Source organism: Coregonus lavaretus, assembly GCF_964263955.1.
Source record: "Coregonus lavaretus genome assembly, chromosome: 9".
Lineage (NCBI taxonomy): Eukaryota > Metazoa > Chordata > Actinopteri > Salmoniformes > Salmonidae > Coregonus > Coregonus lavaretus.
Genome location: NC_139996.1, coordinates 13,267,566 through 13,291,683, shown reverse-complemented (window position 1 = coordinate 13,291,683; position 24,118 = coordinate 13,267,566). Strand labels below are relative to the sequence as shown.

At 45.9% G+C, this 24,118-nt stretch overlaps 1 protein-coding gene across 1 annotated transcript in view; it reads left to right on the top strand.

Moving 5' to 3' along the window:
- The window catches only part of mpped2 (metallophosphoesterase domain containing 2b), a 28,345-nt gene extending 11,695 nt beyond the window's left edge, over positions 1–16,650 (top strand). Inside the window, exons 5-7 of the mRNA XM_084168350.1 lie at positions 13,474–13,589; positions 15,672–15,785; positions 16,022–16,650. Of these exons, the coding sequence (XP_084024476.1) occupies positions 13,474–13,589; positions 15,672–15,785; positions 16,022–16,131 (340 nt within the window). The 3' untranslated portion in view covers positions 16,132–16,650. The remainder of the gene's footprint in view (positions 1–13,473; positions 13,590–15,671; positions 15,786–16,021) is intronic.
- Positions 16,651–24,118: the final 7,468 nt, after the last annotated feature.

The following is a 24,118-nucleotide window of genomic DNA, read 5'->3' as shown; positions in this document are numbered from 1 at the left end:
TTGTAAAACTATGGGGGATTTGTTCATTAGAATGTCATGTTTGTTTTATTATTTAAAAGTTGAACATGAATTGCGTCATTCAAGTCACGAGTGTGTCCCGAAGTTGATGGGTTTATTGATCCCCTCACACCTCTCTGGAAGTCACCCTGTGAGTTTCGTCAGCAACAACATGTGTCAACGAGTTGGTAGGGGTGAGAGAGTGTCTTCCAACAGTCAGCACAATATTGTGCATGTTACTTTCAGTCTAGTCTATGTGTATTACCTTGTTTTTTTTGGGTTAGCAGCGGTTTTGTGTGTCCATCCGTCCAGTACTGATTGGACTGTTCCAACTGTCCCCATAGGATCCACCACTTCAGAGGAAGAAGCTGTATTGTGAGAGAGAGCCTGGGGACGCCTGCTCTGCTCTACCCTGCTCTACTCTAACGTGCTCTACTCTGCTCTACTCTACCCTGCTCTACTCTACCCTGCTCTACCCTAACGTGCTCTACCCTGCTCTACTCTACCCTGCTCTGCTCTACTCTACCCTGCTCTACTCTACCCTGCTCTACTCTACCCTGCTCTACCCTAACGTGCTCTACCCTGCTCTACTCTACCCTGCTCTGCTCTACTCTACCCTGCTCTACTCTACCCTGCTCTACCCTGCTCTACTCTAACGTGCTCTACCCTGCTCTACTCTACCCTGCTCTACTCTACCCTGCTCTACCCTGCTCTACTCTAACGTGCTCTACCCTGCTCTACTCTACCCTGCTCTACTCTACCCTGCTCTACTCTGCTCTACCCTGCTCTGCTATGCTCTACCTTACCCTGCTCTGCTCTACTCTACCCTACCCAACCCTGCTCTATCCTACCCTGCTCGGTTCTACTCTGCTGTGCCCTACAGGCCCCTGCGAGGCCTTACCTGCTGAGTGCAGACATCATTGATTGTAAAGTGACCTTTGGCCCGGAGGTGCAAACTGCACGTCAGCGTTAATTAGCTGCTCATGTCGACAGCGCTACACTCCTCAGATCTCTCAGCACTGCCCTGCTCTGGCCCCAGCTCTGACTTACTGCAGCACAGTGCTGGAGGCTTTCACACTCACCCAGCATTAGGCAGGCAGGCAGGCAGGCCAAACTGGGGCACAGGCTGCCATGAAGGGGGCAGGCAAGGGGAAAGGGGGGGGGGGGGGGGGGGGGGGGGGGGGGTCAGACAGAAGAGTGGGTCAGACATACAATAAGCACAGCCCAGGCAGGGAGAGGTAGAGGGGGGAGAGGTTGAGATTAGGAGTGGGATGAACACACTCAGAGGAGGAGATGCCTGCCCTCTATTCAGAGGATTACCATTTTGGATGAGCTCCAGCCTACCACAAGGCCATAGTGTATTCAGAAGGCTAGGCCTTTTGACCTATCTTTGGCAGGTTGAATAATGATCAGGGTTTTATCTGGTTTAAATGTTTGTTCACCCCCCCAAAAGGAAAATCAGCAAAACCTTCTTAACAATTTTTTTTTTTTTTTTTTTTTTTTAGATGATTAAATTGTCAAATGTAATGACCAAGCCTATCAAATTGCTTATGTCACAGTAATAACTAGCTATAACAACCACTACGCCTGTGGTTCTGTCTATATCACTGTTGTCAGGCGAAAATCCCACCACTTACACCCATTACTCCACGCAATTTGTTTCCGTGAGCCTGCCCTCCTCAGTCCCTGTATGTGTCAGTCAGGGGTAAGAGGCCTTGCTATTACCCCACCACCACTACCCACGAGCCAGCCGGAGCTTGTTACCCCAACATCATCATCATCCATACAGCTTATTACAGGACATCACAAGTGCTTTAATGAGCCTCTGTCTAGCACCACCATGTAATGACCTGTGAAATAACCAACCAGAGCGGTGCCCTTTACCAGGATGAATATTAAGTGACTAATTTGACTAACCAGAGTCATCCAGAGCCATCTCTGGAGAAGAGACCCTGGATGAGATGACTGATGTGGTGTGTACAGCCCTCTGTACTGTGTATAGCAGGGATCATCAACTAGATTCAGACGCTGGCCGATTTTTTGTTGTTGTTGTTGAGGAGATGGTCGGGGGACTGCAAATTGACCACAAGAAGCCCAAACAGATATAATGTTTGACTAAAACATAATCATTTCAAACCTTGCTTACGTTTGTGTGAATACTTGGGAACAGATTTATTCAATTAAAAACACTTGGAGCTGATTTCCTGGTGTTTTTACAGTCTTTTATGTCCAACAATGAAGATAAAAAAAAGAGTTTTGGTTGAGAAAACTTGGGGGGCCAAATGAAACCACTGCCAGCGGGGCTGTCAGTTAGGGAACCCTGGTGTATAGCCTACTGATGATCACTCCCAGGCTGGAATGAATGAATGAATGAATGAATGAATGCTGATCTTGACATTGACACTGAGGAAGGATGCTTTTGAAGAGTAGCTTCTCAGTAGTGTTGAGTGGGTGATTGGACCAGTGCAGTGTCACAACAAGCCTGGCTGAGTACACGGCACAGTGATGTGTAAGGTGACGTGTCTGCCAGAAGCTAATACATCTGTCCAGGCCAGGGCACAGCAGAATGCAGCATTTGTGACTGAGTCCACGTGTTTCCTTGGTAGTGTTGCAGCCCATGGCATTACAGACAGACTGGAGAGACAGGAAACCCCCAGGCCCATCATTTCCCTCTCAGTACTACCTCTGCTGCAGCAGAGAGTTGTTCAACATTACAGCCTGACATAGTACTGTACTACCCCAACATAGTCCTGACTGAGGTGATTCATATTTGAAGATTCCTGTAGCCCTTTTAGATTGGAGAAACTTGAGGGACTCGCAGGGCAGTGCGTTGGAGTAGCTGACCTGGCCCCTTTCATTAATAACCTGAAGCTAGGGGTGCGGTTGTTGCACAGTTTTAGAGATAAAAAGGTCTGGGCACTGTCTGGGCCATGTCTGCATTCTGTATCAGGTTCAGCTGACAGGTCACCAAGCTCAAGTGCTGATACAGCTCAAATCAAACAGATGACATGATGGGGCTTGTTGTGTCAGACGATGTACACTGGACAGGGTTGCCATATTGAATAAGAGGACCTTGTCAGATCTAAGCTTGGAAAGGCAGTAATCTCTGCGTGTTTGTGCTTGCGTGTGTGTGTATGTTGTGTGCACACGTACAGGTGTATGTACTGTGCGTGTGTGTGTGTAATGACAGAGAGAGAGGTGATGATCATATAGCAGCAGGCCCAGACAGTGGCTGTTATTTCAGGGCTTTAATGTCTGCTACCTGTCCGTTACTGGAGGGGGGGTGGGTCAGGGTGGGAGTCAGTCTGCAGAAACGCTAGCCTAGCAATGGTGAAGGATTGCACCCCTGTGTATAACCCAACACACTGCGCTCTAAAGCAGGCACTGGGCTTTATTTACTCTGCTATCAATCACAATCAAGCTGCCACTGGCCTCTTAAAGAAGAGGACCAGGCATCAGGATAGGACAGGACCCTGCATTATTTCAGGGTTCGATACTCTGACCAAAACAGTCGCGTTTGACTGTTTGACTTGGCAGTGCGACAATTTTTTGTATTATATCATGATTTATTCAAACAGTAATGTGCAATTGACCAAAAACAAACACACTTTCTGAAGAGGAAAAAACAGCAGGAGAATGCCCCTGTGTCTGTGCAGTGCGCATAGGGCATATGTTTACCACTTTAATCTCCCGAGTGGCGCAGTGGTCTAAGGCACTGCATCACAGTGCTAGCTGTGCCACTAGAGATCCTGGGGCGGCGCACAATTGGCCCAGCGTCGTCCAGGGTAGGGGAGGGAATGGCCGGCAGGGATGTAGCTCAGTTGGTAGAGCATGGTGTTTGCAACGCCAGGGTTGTGGGTTCGATTCCCACGGGGGGCCAGTATGAAAAATAGATAACAATGTATGCACTCAGTAACTGTAAGTCGCTCTGGATAAGAGCGTCTGCTAAATGACGTATAATGTAAAAAATGTAAATTATGTATCCGTTAGCGATGCTAATGATAGCCTAATCGTATTCGGGTATATGGAAATGCAGTAAAAGGTCACCACAAAGTAGCCTGTGCCTACCTGGGAAAAGCATGTTTTTTGCATCTTTCCAGTGGCCATTTGTAGAGCCCAACTGATATAGGATTTTTGGGTCCGATACCGATTTTATGGAGGCAAACAGATATCTGATATATGGTTTTTTAGAGGGGGAATGAAAAACATACCTTTTTTTTCACAAATTGTGCTCCAAAGGATTAACAGATACTCTAAATGATGATTTCTTAACTAAATATAAACATTTACATTATTTAAGAACATTTTATTTGTGGATTACATGATAACCACCAAAAAGCAACTATACCAGTACCGGAGCGCCAAATCTAGGTCCAAAAGGCTTCTTGACAGCTTCTACCCCCAAGCCATAAGACTCCTGAACAGCTAATCAAATGGCTACCCAGACTATTAGCATTAACCCCCCCCCCCCCCACACACACACACATTTTTACGCTGCTGCTACTCTCTAGTTTATTATCTATGCATAGTCACTTTACCTCTACCTACATGTACAGTGGGGGAAAAAAGTATTTAGTCAGCCACCAATTGTGCAAGTTCTCCCACTTAAAAAGATGAGAGAGGCCTGTAATTTTCATCATAGTTACATCAACTATGACAGACAAAATTAGAAAAAAAATCCAGAAAATCACATTGTAGGATTTTTAATGAATTTATTTGCAAATTATGGTGGAAAATAAGTATTTGGTCAATAACAAAAGTTTCTCAATACTGTGTTATATACCCTTTGTTGGCAATGACACAGGTCAAACGTTTTCTGTAAGTCTTCAAGGTTTTCACACACTGTTGCTGGTATTTTGGCCCATTCCTCCATGCAGATCTCCTCTAGAGCAGTGATGTTTTGGGGCTGTCGCTGGGCAACACAGACTTTCAACTCCCTCCAAAGATTTTCTATGGGGTTGAGATCTGGAGACTGGCTAGGCCACTCCAGGACCTTGAAATGCTTCTTACGAAGCCACTCCTTCGTTGCCCGGGCGGTGTGTTTGGGATCATTGTCATGCTGAAAGAACCAGCCACGTTTCATCTTCAATGCCCTTGCTGATGGAAGGAGGTTTTCACTCAAAATCTCACGATACATGGCCCCATTCATTCTTTCCTTTACACGGATCAGTCGTCCTGGTCCCTTTGCAGAAAAACAGCCCCAAAGCATGATGTTTCCACCCTCATGCTTCACAGTAGGTATGGTGTTCTTTGGATGCAACTCAGCATTCTTTGTCCTCCAAACACGACGAGTTGAGTTTTTACCAAAAAGTTATATTTTGGTTTCATCTGACCATTTGACATTCTCCCAATCCTCTTCTGGATCATCCAAATGCACTCTAGCAAACTTCAGACGGGCCTGGACATGTACTGGCTTAAGCAGGGGGACACGTCTGGCACTGCAGGATTTGAGTCCCTGGCGGCGTAGTGTGTTACTGATGGTAGGCTTTGGTACTTTGGTCCCAGCTCTCTGCAGGTCATTCACTAGGCCCCCCCGTGTGGTTCTGGGATTTTTGCTCACCGTTCTTGTTATCATTTTGACCCCACGGGGTGAGATCTTGCGTGGAGCTCCAGATCGAGGGAGATTATCAGTGGTCTTGTATGTCTTCCATTTCCTAATAATTGCTCCCACAGTTGATTTCTTCAAACCAAGCTGCTTACCTATTGCAGATTCAGTCTTCCCAGCCTGGTGCAGGTCTACAATTTTGTTTCTGGTGTCCTTTGACAGCTCTTTGGTCTTGGCCATAGTGGAGTTTGGAGTGTGACTGTTTGAGGTTGTGGACAGGTGTCTTTTATACTGATAACAAGTTCAAACAGGTGCCATTAATACAGGTAACGAGTGGAGGACAGAGGAGCCTCTTAAAGAAGAAGTTACAGGTCTGTGAGAGCCAGAAATCTTGCTTATTTGTAGGTGACCAAAGACTTATTTTCCACCACAATTTGCAAATAAATTCATTAAAAATCCTACAATGTGATTTTCTGGGAAAAAAATTCTAATTTTGTCTGTCATAGTTGACGTGTACCTATGATGAAAATTACAGGCCTCTCTCATCTTTTTAAGTGGGAGAACTTGCACAATTGGTGGCTGACTAAATACTTTTTTCCCCCACTGTACATATTACCTCAATTACCTCGACTAACCTGTGACCCCGCACATTGACTCTGTACCGGTACCCCCTGTATATAGCCTCATTACTGTTATTTTATTGTTGCTCTTTAATTATTTGTTATTTTTCTATATTCTTTTTTACTTCAGTTTATTTTAGTAAATACTTTCTTAACACTTATTTTTCTCAACTATAATATCAGTTGGTTAAGGGCTTGTAAGTAAGCATTTCACTGTAAGTTCTACACTTGTTGTATTCGGCACATATGACACAAAAGATTTTCATTTGATTCAACATTCAAAGGCACATATGACAAATAAGATCTTCAGTTGATTCAACATTCAAAGGTCATGTAAAGGTAACTTTATGGCAACCTTGCAATGAGCGCTTGTTCAGAGATACTTTTGAGGAGATGGGTAACTCCATTGGAATCGTATTAACGCCCATTGTGTGTTTCCCTTGCATCATCAATGGACCGTGCGGTACATTCCTGTCGATTTTGAGACAAGGAGAGCTGAAAACCCAACATTAGTATGAATTTCATCAACAGGTACAAAATTACAAATATTTTCCGAGATGTGAGATAATTAACTTGTTCTCTGTAATATCGTATAGCTTTGGAATTGTGACATTACGTACTTTCAAGGAAAATAGGCAGGTTTCTCGACTCATACCTACGGCTGGGCGATATGGCCTAAAACTCATATCTGGATTATTTTTATTTAATATTTAATGTCACAATATATATATACCTTTTTTTTTTCTCTCTAAATAGCGTTGTTTTACAATTTAAAGGTCATATACACTGCATTTCAAACAGTCAGCAATAATCTAATGAATTCAGGGCTTGTGAGGTTATACCTAGGCTAAATATAAGCCTTCCACAACCATAAGACCCACTAATAATGTAATTATTTTATCAAAATATTTTAACCTGTTTTTATTTATAATCACTGATGTGGCTTTCAAGTCTGTCTATGAAAATGCCCTTTTTGTTACACATTTAACTAGAACCATGCATAATGCACATTCATAATGACTAACTTCTTGTAGCAGGCATTAGGCTATAGAAAATTAACACAGGTCTCATCAACAATCTCTCAAGCCCACGGATCGAAGGAGACGAGACCAAAAATACAACATGAGAACAAGCGGACATACAGTAAACGCTCAAAAAAACGAAAAATAACAAAACCTTGTTTCTTGCGATACAGGCATTTGGAATATCGCGCAAAAACAAAAACAGAATTAATCGAATTAATTCAATATATCGCCCAGCCCTTCTCATACCATGGCTTTGAGAAGAGATTGGGTGACGATTAGTTTAGCAATCGCGTGACGCAGCATGACAACGTGAACGCGACAGTCTGCTCTGTGAGGCGTTATACGTTCCTCCATTCATTGCTCAATGAGATTCCTATCTCCTCTTTTCGCTATATCTTGCTTGTTATCACAATGTACTGTCTGTTGTTATGACAAGCACACGCTAGCTGTTCATTACGAAAATGTTTTCTTACTGAAACCATAATGTAAATTAGTGTTATTAAATACAAAATGTATTGGCTATATATTTCAACTGCAAATGGCATGCACTGATGACTGAACATTAATGCAGTAAAATGCTTGCCGCACTGGTTTTAGTCACACATTCTAATTTCGCTAGCAAACAATCTTATCTCATCATGAATGAAGCACATGGCCTGAATGATACATCTGTGCCAACTATTTAAATAAGCCCACTAACATAATAGGCCTAGACAGTAAGGGTTATTTTTGTATGAAGAATGAGTCAGTGTTGACTTGACATCAGTCCAGTGTTCGCACATAAGTAGCTAGCACAGATTGCTTGCTAGCTAGCTAGCTAGGCTAACCACCTTGCTGGCTAGATAGAGCCTAACTTCATTGCTGGTTAGCTAGCCAGCTAACATTAACCAAGTGAGCACGATGAGGAACGGGTTGCTTGCTTGGTGAAGTGTACTTTTGATTATTTACTTATTCAAATATGCTGTGGCAAGCGACTCACAGTTAAACCACCATGCCCACTCTTACTCTCACGTCGTGACTTACTGAATGATGTTGAATGATCAGCTCGTAGAGTGCCCTCTTTAGGCAACCATTGAAAAATTCTAATGATCGCAAATGAGCTCACATATTTGTTCATTCTATGTATATAATATCAGTACTTTATCGGTGGCATAAAGACCGATACTAATATTGCTGTGAAGGCCAATATCTGCCGATTTTAATGTTGGTCAACCGATTTATCGGTCGGGCTCTAGCCATTTGTTTTGAAAACACCATCACAAGTGCTCTACAGACATAGGCGGCATGTCCATAAGCTTTCCCTAAAGTAGCCTAAATTGAATTAAATTGCCCAAATTGTATGCCCTAATTACCCTACTCCTGTCTTTACAGAAATAAAGAAAATAATTCGAAATAGGCTACTACACCAGAAAGCATGATTTGGTCACAGAGGATCATTAGCTTCTTTAAAAAAGACACCTTTAAAAAAAGGTCGGAAGGGACATCCTTGGAGAGCTCTTTGGTCTTGGCCATGGTGGAGAGTTTGGAATCTGATTGATTGATTGCTTCTGTGGACAGGTGTCTTTTATACAGGTAACAAACTGAGATTATGAGCACTCCCTTTACTCCCCCTCTGCTCCTCCTCCCTCTCCTCCTTCCTCTGCTCCTCCTCCCTCTCCTCCTCCTCCTCCCTCTGCTCCTCCTCCTCCCTCTCCTCCTCCCTCTGCTCCTCCTCCCTCTCCTCCTCCCTCTGCTCCTCCTCCCCCTCCCTCGCAGCATGGTACATGGGAAGATAATAGAGCCCTCAGGTCCTGGGGAGCTTGCATCTCCCCCTCTCCTCCCCCTCCACATCCTGCCTATTACTGACTTCCATATTGAGCAGCACAGCTCATTGTTCATCTCTCGTCTATGTCTGCTCTGCTGGGTTGGAGAGCGACAAGAGAGACGCCGGGGAAACGCAGGATTTATCTACCCGCTGGTGTCAGCAGTGGGATCCAGCTCTAACACAGAACAGGCTCTGCTTTGAATCACAGGGTTGGAGAAGGCAGTGTCGCCCAGCCTGGAGGAAAATACACTACATCACCAAAAGCATGTGGACACCACCTGCTCGTCGAACATCTCATTCCAAAATCATGGGCATTAATATGGAGTTGGTCCCCCACTTTGCTGCTATAGCAGCCTCCACTCTTCTGGGAAGGCTTTCCACTAGATCTTGGACATTGTTGTAGGGACTTGCTTCCATTCAGCCACGAGCATTAGTGAGGTCGGGCACTGATGTTGGGCGATTAGGCCTGCAGTCGTCATTCCAATTAATCCCAAAGGTGTTCAATGGTGTTGAGGTCAGGGCTCATTTCTGTATGGACCTCACTTTGTGCATGGGGGCATTGTCATGCTGAAACAGGAAAGGGCCTTCACCAAACTGTTGTCACAAAGTTGGAAGCACAGAATCGTCTAGAATGTCATTGTATGCTGTAGCGTTGACTTCCCTTTACTGGAACTAAGGGGCCTACCTCCTCCCCTAAACTTTACAGTTGGCACTATGCATTCAGGCAGATAGCGTTCTCCTGGCATCCGCCAAACCCAGATTTTTCCATCGGACTGCCAAATGGTAAAGCATGATTCATCACTCCAGAGAAAGTGTTTCCACTGCTCCAGAGTCCAATGGCGGCGAGCTTTACACAACTCCAGCCGACGCTTGGCATTGCACATGGTGATCTTAGGCTTGTGTGCAGCTGCTTGGCCATGGAAACCCATTTAATGAATCTCCCGACAAACAGTTCTTGTGCTGACGTTGCTTCCAGAGGCAGTTTGGAACTCGGTAGTAAGTGTTGCAACCGCTTCAGCTATGCGTTTCAGCACTCGGCGGTCCCGTTCTGTGAGCTTGTGTGTCCTACCACTTTGCAGCTGAGTCGTTGTTGCTCCTAGATGTTTCCACTTCACAATAACAACACTTACAGTTGACCGGGGCAGCTCCAGCAGGGCAGAAATTTGACAAACTGACTTGTTAGAAAGGTGGCATCCAATGACGGTGCCACGTTGAAAGTCACTGAGCTCTTCAGTAGAACCATTCTACTGCCAATGTTTGTCTGTGGAGATTGCATGGCTCGGTGCTCGATTTTATTCCCCTGTCAGCAACGGGTGTGGCTGAAATAGCCGAATCCACTTATTTGAACGGGTGTCCACATGCTTTTGTATATAGAATGTATATAGGTTCAGTCAATATGAATGGGCTGTTTGTGAGCTACTCAGCGCATAGCTGTATAAGGCCCTTGCTATTGCACAGTGGGGGCTGTAACAGAAATGCTGATACTGTATGTAACACAAGACCATACAAATCTTTATGTACATTTGAAATGAACTTGGCAGTAGTGGCATTGTATGTGAGTTCTGTTTTCATCTTGATTAAAGCTACACAACAGGAAATGTGCAAGATGCAAAATCAGAGTATGTGAGTCTCAAATTTGGCCCAGAGCCTCACCTGTACTGGAATGGCTCTTAGCGTAAAATGCATCTTTGGTCTGAAGGGAAGTATCAATCTGCAGTGTTTGTATATGCTTAATGTCCTCCTAGGCAGCTGCAGCCCTGTGTTGAACCCTCCAGAGAGATCTCCCCCCTGCATCACAGTGTAACCTAGACTGTTCAGGCATGTTGATGAATGCACCGCAGGCCATATCAGTCATATAGCCGCAGCTATCAGCGTTCATTTAGTCCAGACCAAATAGCTTCCACTTCCAGCCCTCCCTCCCCCCGTCTCCCCTAGCTCTGGCCAGATTTAGCCGTGACCTTGGCCTGACGTGTGCCGTTCTGTCTGGCCGTTACGGCCGGGGCAATCTCTTTACCTCCCTGTGCCCTGGCTGTCGGTAAATAAAGGCAGCAGTCAGACAGGAAAGGCTGTCCATTGATACTGCTGTGTGTGTCAGGAGGACTGTCCCAGGAGAGACATAATACCCTTATTAACATGCTTCTTGTCATTGGTGCTGATAGCTTAATCAATTTTCCTCCTCTTTGGATGACCTCTATGTTTTTGCACGGGCCGTATGCCCAGAGTGAATGTCCAGGTCATTTAATAACCCTCTATCTCACTCAATGGCTGGCTGTCTCCTGTTCTCTCGCTCTCTCCCCCCTCACGCTCTCTCTCCCCCCTCGCGCTCTCTCCCCCCTCGCGCTCTCTCCCCCCATCGCACTCTCACCCCATCACACTCTCTCCCCCCTCGCTCGCTCTCTCTCTCCCCCCTCGCTCGCTCTCTCTCTCCCCCCTCGCTCGCTCTCTCTCTCCCCCCTCGCTCTCTCTCTCCCCCTCGCTCGCTCGCTCGCTCTCTCTCCCCCCTCGCTCGCTCTCTCTCTCCCCTCGCTCGCTCTCTCTCTGCCCCCTCGCTCTCTCTCTCCCCCCTCGCTCGCTCGCTCTCTCCCCCCTCGCTCGCTCGCTCTCTCCCCCCTCGCTCGCTCGCTCTCTCCCCCTCGCTCGCTCGCTCTCTCCCCCTCGCTCGCTCGCTCCCCCCTCGCTCGCTCGCTCTCTCCCCCCTCGCTCGCTCTCTCTTCCCCCTCGCTCGCTCTCTCTCCCCCCTCGCTCGCTCTCTCTCCCCCCTCGCTCGCTCTCTCTCCCCCCTCGCTCGCTCTCTCTCCCCCCTCGCTCGCTCTCTCTCCCCACTCCCTCGCTCACTCTCTCCCCGCCTCCCTCGCTCACTCTCTCCCCCCTCCCTTGCTCTCTCTCGTCGCTCCCTCCCTTGCTCTCTCCCCCCTCCCTCGCTCGCTCTCTCCCCCTCCCTCGCTCGCTCTCTCCCCCTCCCTCGCTCGCTCTCTCCCCCTCCCTCGCTCGCTCTCTCCCCCTCCCTCGCTCGCTCTCTCCCCCCTCCCTCCCTCGCTCGCTCTCTCCCCCTCCCTCCCTCGCTCGCTCCCCCTCCCTCCCTCGCTCGCTCTCTCCCCCTCCCTCCCTCGCTCGCTCTCTCTCTCTTCCCGCTCGCTCTCTCTTTCTTCCCGCTCGCTCTCTCCCCTCGCTCGCTCTCTGTCTCTCTCTCCTCTCGCTCGCTCTCTCTCCGCTCACTCTCGCTCGCTCTCTCCCCGCTCGCTCTCGCTCCCCGCTCACTCTCGCTCTCTCTCCGCTCTCTCCCCGCTCGCTCTCTCTCTCTCCCCGCTCTCTCGCTCCTCACTCTCTCTCTCTCCCTGCTCTCTCTCTCCCCTCTCTCGCTCTCTCTCTCTCCCCGCTCGCTCGCTCGCTCGCTCTCTCTCTCCGCTCGCTCTCGCTCTCTCTCTCCGCTCGCTCTCGCTCTCTCCCCGCTCGCTCTCGCTCTCTCTCCCCGCTCGCTCTCTCTCCCCCTCCCCGCTCGCTCTCTCTCCCCGCTCGCTCTCTCCCCTCCCTCGCTCGCTCTCTCTCTCTCCTCGCTCGCTCTCTCTCCCCCCTCGCTCACTCTCTCTCCCCACTCCCTCGCTCACTCTCTCCCCGCCTCCCTCGCTCACTCTCTCCCCCCTCCCTCGCTCTCTCTCGTCGCTCCCTCCCTTGCTCTCTTCCTCCTCCCTCGCTCGCTCTCTCCCCCTCCCTCCCTCGCTCGCTCTCTCCCCCCTCCCTCCCTCGCTCGCTCTCTCCCCCCTCCCTCCCTCGCTCGCTCTCTCCCCCCTCCCTCGCTCGCTCTCTCCCCCCTCCCTCCCTCGCTCGCTCTCTCTCTCTTCCCGCTCGCTCTCTCTTTCTTCCCGCTCGCTCTCTCCCCTCGCTCGCTCTCTGTCTCTCTCTCCGCTCGCTCTCGCTCGCTCTCTCTCCGCTCGCTCTCGCTCGCTCTCTCCCCGCTCGCTCTCGCTCCCCGCTCACTCTCGCTCTCTCTCCGCTCTCGCTCTCTCTCCCCGCTCGCTCTCGCTCTCTCTCCCCGCTCGCTCTCGCTCTCTCTCCCCGCTCGCTCTCGCTCTCTCCCCGCTCTCTCGCTCCTCACTCTCTCTCTCTCCCTGCTCTCTCTCTCCTCGCTCTCTCTCTCCCCGCTCGCTCTCTCTCTCTCTCCGCTCGCTCTCGCTCTCTCCCCGCTCGCTCTCGCTCTCTCTCCCCGCTCGCTCTCTCTCCCCGCTCGCTCTCTCTCCCCGCTCGCTCTCTCGCCCCGCTCGCTCTCTCTCTCTCCCCGCTCGCTCTCTCTCTCTCCTCGCTTGCTCTCTCTCTCCCCGCTCGCTCTCGCTCCCCTCACTCACTCTTTCTCTCTCTCTCGCTCTCCTCACAAATATCTGTGTTCATGTTTGGAATGCATTTATGCACATATACTGTATTAAACATTCTGTGCAGGTGTGTGTAAAGTAGATTTATTGAACTGTTTCTAATGTTGTGTTCCTACAGGACACCGTGGTTTAATGGCTGGGGTTTTAACCTTCCCCGTGGCCAGTCTCTATTGGACAAGTGGAATCAGGTTCCAGAGGGCATAGACGTTCTCATGACCCACGGACCTCCCCTCGGTGAGTTGACTTCATAGAACCCCAAAACACCCCATTATACAGCCTTTCCCACAAGCTGCTAAAACTTATGAATTTGCCAGTATGATTACTGTGTCACTCATTCATTGCACTACTGGAAGCAATGGAAGCAGAGTTAGGGTGACATTTTCCTTACGCTACAACGAGCGACAAGCTACAGTGAGGGAAAAAAGTATTTGATCCCCTGCTGATTTTGTACGTTTGCCCACTGACAAAGACATGATCAGTCTATAATTTTAATGGTAGGTTTATTTGAACAGTGAGAGACAGAATAACAACAACAAAATCCAGAAAAACGCATGTCAAAAATGTTATAAATTGATTTGCATTTTAATGAGGGAAATAAGTATTTGACCCCTCTGTAAAACATGACTTAGTACTTGGTGGCAAAACCCTTGTTGGCAATCACAGAGGTCAGACGTTTCTTGTAGTTGGCCACCAGGTTTGCACACATCTCAGGAGGGATTTTGTTCCACTCCTCTTTGCAGATCTTCTCTAAGTCATTAAGGTTTCGAGGCTGACGTTTGTCAACTCGAACCTTCAGCTCCCTCCACAGATTTTCTATGGGATTAAGGTCTGGAGACTGGCTAGGCCACTCCAGGACCTTAATGTGCTTCTTCTTGAGCCACTCCTTTGTTGCCTTGGCCGTGTGTTTTGGGTCATTGTCATGCTGGAATACCCATCCACGACCCATTTTCAATGCCCTGGCTGAGGGAAGGAGGTTCTCACCCAAGATTTGACGATACATGGCCCCGTCCATCGTCCCTTTGATGCGGTGAAGTTGTCCTGTCCCCTTAGCAGAAAAACACCCCCAAAGCATAATGTTTCCACCTCCATGTTTGACGGTGGGGATGGTGTTCTTGGGGTCATAGGCAGCATTCCTCCTCCTCCAAACACAGCGAGTTGAGTTAATGCCAAAGAGCTCGATTTTGGTCTCATCTGACCACAACACTTTCACCCAGTTCTCCTCTGAATCATTCAGATGTTCATTGGCAAACTTCAGACGGCCCTGTATATGTGCTTTCTTGAGCAGGGGGACCTTGCGGGCGCTGCAGGATTTCAGTCCTTCACGGCGTATTGTGTTACCAATTGATTTCTTGGTGACTATGGTCCCAGCTGCCTTGAGATCATTGACAAGATCCTCCCGTGTAGTTCTGGGCTGATTCCTCACCATTCTCATGATCATTGCAACTCCAAGAGGTGAGATCTTGCATGGAGCCCCAGGCCGAGGGAGATTGACAGTTCTTTTGTGTTTCTTCCATTTGCGAATAATCACACCAACTGTTGTCACCTTCTCACCAAGCTGCTTGGCGATGGTCTTGTAGCCCATTCCAGCCTTGTGTAGGTCTACAATCTTGTCCCTAACATCCTTGGAGAGCTCTTTGGTCTTGGCCATGGTGGAGAGTTTGGAATCTGATTGATTGATTGCTTCTGTGGACAGGTGTCTTTTATACAGGTAACAAACTGAGATTAGGAGCACTCCCTTTAAGAGTGTGCTCCTAATCTCAGCTCATTACCTGTATAAAAGACACCTGGGAGCCATAAATCTTTCTGATTGAGAGGGGGTCAAATACTTATTTCCCTCATTAAAATGCAAATCAATTTATAACATTTTTGACATGCGTTTGTCTTGATTTTGTTGTTGTTATTCTGTCTCTCAGTGTTCAAATAAACCTACCATTAAAATTATAGACTGATCATTTCTTTGTTAGTGGGCAAACGTACAAAATCAGCAGGGGATCAAATACTTTTTTCCCTCACTGTACGTTACATTATTTCAATGAGATTTGTGATTCAAATATTCCATTAATTTACTCTCGGAGAGAGTTTCACTTCCTGATAAAGTGCTTGAGGATAATAGCAAACTTCACAGATTGCGTCGAAAACTTTGCGTTTATCGCTGCGTTTAAACAACAGCGTTAAAACATGGAAAATGTAGCCCTTAGTTTGCCTGACCTGTCTCACTATATGTAATGAATGAAGAAGCTAATGTTCAATTTATTTCCGTTATGTTCATTTGTATTTTAAGTGTGTTAATCAGTCTATTGGTGTGGTTTGGGACAGGTTTCCGGGACTGGGTCCCCAAGGAGCTGCATAGAGTGGGCTGTGTGGAGCTGCTGAACACAGTACAGCAGAGGGTCCGACCCAAGCTCCACGCCTTCGGGGGCATCCACGAGGGTGAGTGTTCTGTACTCTGACCACCATGGTCCTGGTTCTACACCATAACAAATTGATAAAGGACTGAAGTACAACATCCATGTTAGGAAGTCGTCAGATTTCAGGCAAAGCACTTCCTAACATGGATGCCGTTCTAAAGCGTGACACTTAATACTGAATCAGTGGGGGATATCCTGTGCCTGTTATTTGTCTGTGTTTTGACTCTGGTGTCTAATGTCTTTGTCCTCTGTCTGCAGGGTACGGCATTATGACGGATGGATGCACAACTTTCATCAACTCCTCCACCTGTACAGCCAGTTTCCAGCCCACAAACCCCCCCATCGTATTCGATCTGCCCAACCCATAGAGCATTTTTTTAAATTCAGTTGTACTAAATGCTAATCTTCAAGATATTTGTCTTTTGTAAACTGCTTGTAAAAATGCATGAAAATCGGATTCTGGTAATGAAATGAACTTTGTAAAATATTCCATATTTGACATTGGTTTGCGTTTGCTGAAATGGCTGGTGTTCCGTACCATTTGTTTTCTTTGTTTCCTCTCTCAAGATGGATAAGCTCCTTGCCTCACAGGCAAGTACACTGCCTGACAGTATCGGTACTCTTTACATAAGCAATACTTGACCTCATGATGATAATAGAACATGCATTTGGTCTCTGTTAAAGGCTTGTGTATTGTTGAAAATGAAGCCTTTGAAATGAAATTGTATGTTGAAATTTGTATGAAATTGGTCCAATTATTATATACCCAGTATAGAGTAATCCCTTGTGCTCTCACACTGGTGTAGGAGCTTTATGTGTACTGCTGCATCATCTCCATTGATCTGGGGCGCGTTCAGTAGGACGCAACGTTTTGGAACGTTCAGAGAGAAATATGCTATGTGGAACTATCTGCAATGTTCGACCACGTTTGGCTACTGAACGTGGCCGTGTTTTTCTCTAGTCTCTGGCCAGTCTTGTGGTACCGTTTGACATCAAACCATTCATTCTCATGTTACGTTATGAATAATCAGGTGTAAAGAACACTTTCACTTGATGTTCATTGAAAACAGATGCTGTATATTCTCAAGTGCGTTTTCAACATGCATGAATCAGGCATTTTCATCTCACTTTAAGATATGTATTGATATTCAACCAACAGCTGTAAAATATTTGGGATGCCCTCTAAAGTACAATTATAAGAATTTTGCTAATTGTTTTGTTATGTATTTTTCTCCAATTTTTGCACTGTGTGAAAATGCTATCTTGCTAGCACAAAAAAAGTTGCCAACGGTAGTCTTCTCTGTCATTGTAAATGCCTGTTTAGTTTACTGGTTTATGAAACTTTTTTAACTTGATGAATTTAGATGCCTTTATATGCAAATAAAATTCAAAGATTTCTACCTGTTGAATAGCTATAAATTTTTTTGTGTTTTACCTTTGATGATATGACGAATTAATTAAGTCTTAGTTGCCAACTTGTTTCTAAAACTTTGTTGGACCTATTGCTCTTTACCACTTGTCTGGGAAATGATGTCTGATTATCATTATGACAAATAGTCCCTTATACAGTATGCCAGGGGTGTCAAACTAATTTGATTTGAACTCATTCCACAAAGGGCCTAGTGTCTGCAGGTTTTTGTTTTTTCCTTTCAATTAAGCCCTAGACAACCAGGTGAGGGGAGTTCCTTACTAATCAGTGACCTTAATTCATCAATCAAGTACATGGGAGGAGCGAAAACCCGCAGACCCTCGGCCCTCCGTGGAATGAGTTTGACAGGTGCTGTACATTGTCCTCACTTTGTATACTATAGAAGTGGTCATGCACACTAAGGAAACGGTACATAATAATAATATATGCCATTTTACAGACTCTTTTATCCAAAGCGACTTAGCTAATGCTTCCCCTCTCTCTTTCTCTCTCTCCCTTGGATAGAGGTGAAGCTGTATGTCTGCCATGCCCGTCCTGCCTGGGCCAGACTGATTAAGTCTATTAATTAACCCCTGACTGACAACACAATGGATTAATAGGTGCTCTTGATAAGGGTGGCTGTGGCCCTATGCTTTCCTGACAGCCTATTGATTGGAGAGATTTGTCAGGGTGGCCTTGGTCCTGGCACTGATGGATGTCATATTGACTCTCCCCCGTTCGTCGACACCCAGTAGGTGGTCGCTAAAACACCGGCCACCGGCTACTTTCAGAAGTGAGTATTTTTGGTGTTTCCTCTCTCACTATTACAGACTATTACTCAGGCTCCGCAGAAACACAACACCTGGCTGGTACTGCAAGCAATGCGAATGATCACACTGTTGTTCCATAACATTCCCTTGAGTACCCTACAACAATATGAAAAATATGAGATGTTAATTACAACCTCATGTATCTAAAATAATACCTAAAAAATAACTTACCACTCATCCCCGTGGATATGTTTTGTTGTTGTTGAAAGAAGCTGGACCTCAAGTCCATTTATTTTCATTAAAGGTGACTCCAGGCGACCCATCTCTAGTAGGCCTAGACCTAAGTGCTCAGGGCATTGTCAAAGAGAATATATCACAGTTAGTATAGGAGTAATATACTGTACTTAGATTACAAAAGGGGTTCTCAAACTTTTTGGGGCCGGGACCCCTTTTGTGTTAGCAAATTCATCAGGGACTCCCCTCATAATCAGAACACATTTTTACATTACATTTTAGTCATTTAGCAGACGCTCTTATCCAGAGCGACTTACAGTTAGTGAATACATATTTTTTTATACTGGCCCCCCGTGGGAATCGAACCCACAACCCTGGCGTTGCAAACGCCATGCTCTATCAACTGAGCTACATCCCGGCCGGCCATTCCCTCCCCTACCCTGGACGACGCTGGGCCAATTGTGCGCCGCCCATGAGTCTCCCGGTCGCGGCCGGCTGCGACAGAGCCTGGATTCGAACACAACTTGAGTGCGATAAAAATACCCTACAGGGAGTTTTACTATGACGTTTTACTATGAGGAAATGTTGCCATTTTCAAGCTAATTTCCTGTAATTCTACACATTTTGTCCTGCCTCATGACATCTACACATTTTGTCCTGCCTCATGACATCTACACATTTTGTCCTGCCTCATGACATCTACACATTTTGTCCTGCCTCATGACATCTACACATTTTGTCCTGCCTCATGACATCTACACATTTTGTCCTGCCTCATGACAAACAGGGGCAGTGTGTTCAATAGGGCGATATGGGCGACGCACTGCCAAACGGGAAAAGGAAGGGATTTTTTTTCTAATCAAATATATCACGGCAACAGTAGTTATCAGTGTTGTAATCTAGACGTCTGATCTGCCACAGTGCCACTAAATGTCCAATCAGGCTAAAGTCGTGCTTCAAATGGCCCCCCCCCTTTTGGGGCGATTTCAGTCAGGTTGAAAATCGCCCAGAAGTCTGTCATAGACTCCCATGTAAAATCTATTTTTTTCAAATATCAGAGCTTTCAATACAATCTCTATGGGTTTCTGAGGGCTTGCACTTACGCGCTTTCGTCATACGTAACATATAACCATGAACGTAACTAAGAAAAGAGCGGGTAGCAGCGTCAATCAATTCACTACTTCTATCAAAATGGCTAGGCTTCAGTGCAACTCGATTGTGTCTTTGAAAGAAGTTCCTTTTTGTCGGCGAACAAATGAAGATAAATTGGCAACGAAACAATTAGGACCTCCCAGACCAAATTTAATAATTCAACAGGTTTCTACTAAAGGGGGGAAGTCCTACACCCGAGGATTTTCCAAAAATTGGTACGAACGAAAAACCTGGCTAGCAGGCTGCGATGTAGCTAATGCAGTCTTCTGCTACCCCCTGCTTACTCTTTCACCCTGAAGGCGGCACGGCAGACAGCACCGCTTGGACAGCGACTGGTGTGTAACGGACATGCACCATCTTTCAGGAAAGATTAAGAAACATGAGCTGTCAAAGACCCACATGGATAGCTGTTTGAGATTGTCTGCTTTGGGGAGAGTGAACATTCCCACTCAACTGGATGAGGGATACAGGCTAGCTGTCCGCCGCCACAACGATGAGGTTAGTGTTGATAATCACAAGTTTACTGGAGAACTGAAACTGACAAGGCTGACAAGATAGGACCCTTTTGTCCATTGTTATTGGATAGGAACAGAACTTATAACCAGCTCCTGACCTAAATAGATCTTAGCACAACATTTTACTCAACATATCATATTCCATATTCACTATAACAAATATATTTACTACGACATTAGCAAGAACCGCCACATCCTCAGCCGGCTAATCCAGTGTGTGAAGTTTTGCGGAGTGTTTGAGTTAGCTTTGCGAGGCAAAGATGAAACTGAGGGCTCCACCAACCCTGGTAAGCCAACACTTTTGAGATCAGTCAATAAATGCTTCTGGTATTGACTTATATGCTGCCCCTGTCTTCATGTTGTTGCTGGACATATATTTTTTAAAATGTGTGTAGGTCACCTAAATCATCAGAAAAATTGCCCCCCCTGAGAATTTTTTCAGGAGCTGCCACTGATGACAAAATGTGTAGAATTGCAGGAAATTAGCTTGAAAACTGCAACATTTTCTCTCTGATTGCCAAGAGGCAGGCCTTTTAAATGTAATTTTTCGTCCAGCCATGTACTTCAGACGTCATAGTAAAACTCCATGTAGGCAATTTTTATCGCTCTCGAGTTGTGTTCTGATTATGAGGTGGTCCATGATGATTATTTTAAATATTTTGTTGTTGCGGCTTTAAAGCTAGTATCCTGCAATTCCCAAAAAATTATCCATGAGGTAGAGAGAAAACGTTGTAGTTTTAAAGCTTAAATTAGTGCATTTATGTAAAAATAAAATAAAAAATCATTTTGGGGGATAGTATTGAGTTGAAAAATTGATAATTGGTGGAGTACTTTGGATACCAATATCCCTTTGAGCCTCCCGGGCCCACGTTGCCCAGGGTTAAGAACATAAATTGTAGATGAATAATATTGTATTGTATTGCACACTTTAAACTTATTCCACAGATCCCTTGGTCGTTTAAGTCGTTAGTAATATTCATTAAAAAATGAATACAAGAATATGTATATTTTCAAATCTGGCTGTGGACCCCCTGCAGTACCTCTGTGGACCCCACTTTGAGAACCCGTGAACTACACAACAAGTCTGGTATTCATCCATTCAGTTCCTATCACCATGTCACCCTGATTAAAACTGAAGTCCGTAAAGGGGGAAAAGGCGCCACTGTTCGCCCAAGCACCTTTGTGATTGTTTTGTTGACGAAATGGAGGAGAGGAGCATCTAGCATTGTGGTTTGTAAAGTCGCAGTACATATTCTGCTGTTTATCGCACGTGCAATGATGTCCAAGGTGGACAAAACTGTTGTTTGAAGAAACGTCTTTGCACGACTCCAACACCATCATTAAGTTTGCCGACGACACAACAGTGGTAGGCCTGATCACCGACAACGATGAGACAGCCTATAGGGAGGAGGTCAGAGACCTGACCATGTGGTGCCAGGATAACAACCTCTCCCTCAACGTGACCAAGACAAAGGAGATGATTGTGGACTACAGGGGAAAAAAAGAGGACTGAGCACGCCCCCATTCTCATCGACGGGGCTGTAGTGGAACAGGTTGAGAGCTTCAAGTTCCTTGGTGTCCACATCACCAACGAACTATCATGGTCCAAACACACCAAGACAGTCGTGAAGAGGGCACGACAAAGCCTATTCCCCCTCAGGAGACTGAAAAGATTTGGCATGGGTCCTCAGATCCTAAAAAAATTATACAGCTGCACCATCGAGAGCATCCTGACTGGTTGCATCACCGCCTGGTATGGCAACTGCTTGGCCTCCGACCGTAAGGCACTACAGAGGGTAGTGCGTATGGCCCAGTACATCACTGGGCCAAGCTTCCTGCCATCTAGGACCTCTATACCAGGCGGTGTCAGAGGAAGGCCCTCAAAATTGTCAAAGACTCCAGCCACCCTAGTCATAGACTGTTCTCTCTGCTACCGCACGGCAAACGGTACCGGAGTCTAGGTCCAAAAGACTTCTCAACAGCTTCTACCCCCAAGCCATAAGACTCCTAAACAGCTAATCATGGCTACCCGGACTATTTGCACTGCCCCCCCCCATCTTTTTACGCTGCTGCTACTCTGTTAATTATTTATGCATAGTCACTTTAACTCTACCAACATGTACATATTACTTCAACTACCTCAACTAGCCGGTGCCCCCGCACGTTGACTCTGCACTGGTACCCCCCTGTATATATAGCCTCCCTACTGTTATTTTATTTTACTTCTGCTCTTTTTTTCTCAACACTTTTTTTGTTGTTGTTTTATTTTTAAATAAATGCACTGTTGGTTAAGGGCTGTAAGTAAGCATTTCACTGTAATGTCTGCATCTGTTGTATTCGGCGCATGTGGCCAATAAAATTTGATTTGATTTTTGTAATATCGCAAACGGACGTGGCAGTTTCACCAACTATGGATCATTTTGCGTCACCATGGTGATGTGGCCGGTGACACTTTGCTTCTTGAACGTCCAATATCTTGAAAACTTGACTGCTGACATGCAAAACATTTTGGCACTGTATCAACAGTGGACTAATGAACATATGGGGATTTTAGGGATGTATCAAAAAAACTGCTACACAAACAGATGGACCATATGAGGAGAGAGACAGCTATCGGAAATCCTGAGCCTGCTGATTTAATACTGAGGAAGGAAGAGTAGAAGAGACGAGGGGGAGAGGGTTACTGAACCTTCCCTTCCCACCCTGTCTGTCTTCAAGCCACTCTGCTGCCTCCTGACGTCTACCCAATCCTGCTCAGGAAATGGTATCCTGCCCCCTTCTGGCCATACATCTAACATGCTACTTCGCGTGTGAGAAGGACAACAATGATTGGATGACCATCCTTTATGTATTGGAGATGGGGCTAAACAGTTTTCAATAACTCTCTTTATTCATCATACGCAGGCTGTATTTTTTTTGTTTTGCGATACATACACTACCAGTTAAAAGTTTGGACACACCTACTCATTCCAGGGTTTTTCTTTATTTTTTACTATTTTCTACATTGTAGAATAATAGTGAAGACATCAAAACTATGAAATAACACATGGAATCATGTAGTAACCAAAAAACTGTTAAACAAATCAAAATATATTTTATATTTGAGATTCTTCAAATAGCCACCCTTTGCCTTGATGACAGCTTTGCACACTCTTGGCATTCTCTCAACCAGCTTCACCTGGAATGTTTTTTAACAGTCTTGAAGGAGTTCCCACATATGCTGAGCACTTGTTGGCTGCTTTTTCTTCACTCTGCCGTCCGACTCATCCCAAACCATCTCAATTGGGTTGAGGTCGGGGGATTGTGGAGGCCAGGTCATCTGATGCAGCACTCCATCACCCTCCTTCTTGGTAAAATGGCCCTTACACAGCCTGGAGGTGTATTGGGTCATTGTCCTGTTGAAAAACAAATGATAGTCCCACTAAGCCCAAACCAGATGGGATGGCGTATAGCTGTAGAATGCTGTGGTAGCCATGCTGGTTAAGTGTGCCTTGAATTCTAAAACAATCACAGACAGTGTCACCAGCAAAGCAGCCCCACACCATAACACCTCCTCCTCTATGCTTTACTGTGGGAGATACACATGCGGAGATCATCCGTTCACCCACATCGCGTCTCACAAAGACACTGCGGTTGGAACCAAAAATCTCAAATTTGGACTCCAGACCAAAGGACACATTTCTACCGGTCTAATGTCCATTGCTCGTGTTTCTTGGCCAAAGCAGGTCTTTTCTTCTTATTGGTGTCCTTCAGTAGTGGTTTCTTTGCAGCAATTCGACCATGAAGGCCTGACTCACACAGTCCCCTCTGAACAGTTGATGTTGAAATGTGTCTGTTACTTGAACTCTGTGAAGCATTTATTTGGGCTGCAATTGCTGAGGCTGGTAACTCTAATGAACTTATCCTCTGCAGCAGAGGTAACTCTGGGTCTTCCATTCCTGTGGCGGTCCTCATGAGAGCCAGTTTCATCATAGCGCTTGATGGTTTTTGCGACTGCACTTGAAGAAACTTTCAAAGTTCTTGAAATGTTCCGTATTGACTGACCTTCATGTCTTAAAGTAATGATGGACTGTTGTTTCTCTTTGCTTATTTGAGCTATTCTTGCTATAATATGGACTTGGTCTTTTACCAAATAGGGCTATCTTCTGTATACCCTGGAATGAGTAGGGTTGTCCAAACCTTTGACTGGTACTGTACAACACAAATATATACAAATCACTTGAATGAGCTTGATGGGTCATGTTTTGACATTGTTACTGTATATGTAACAACATCA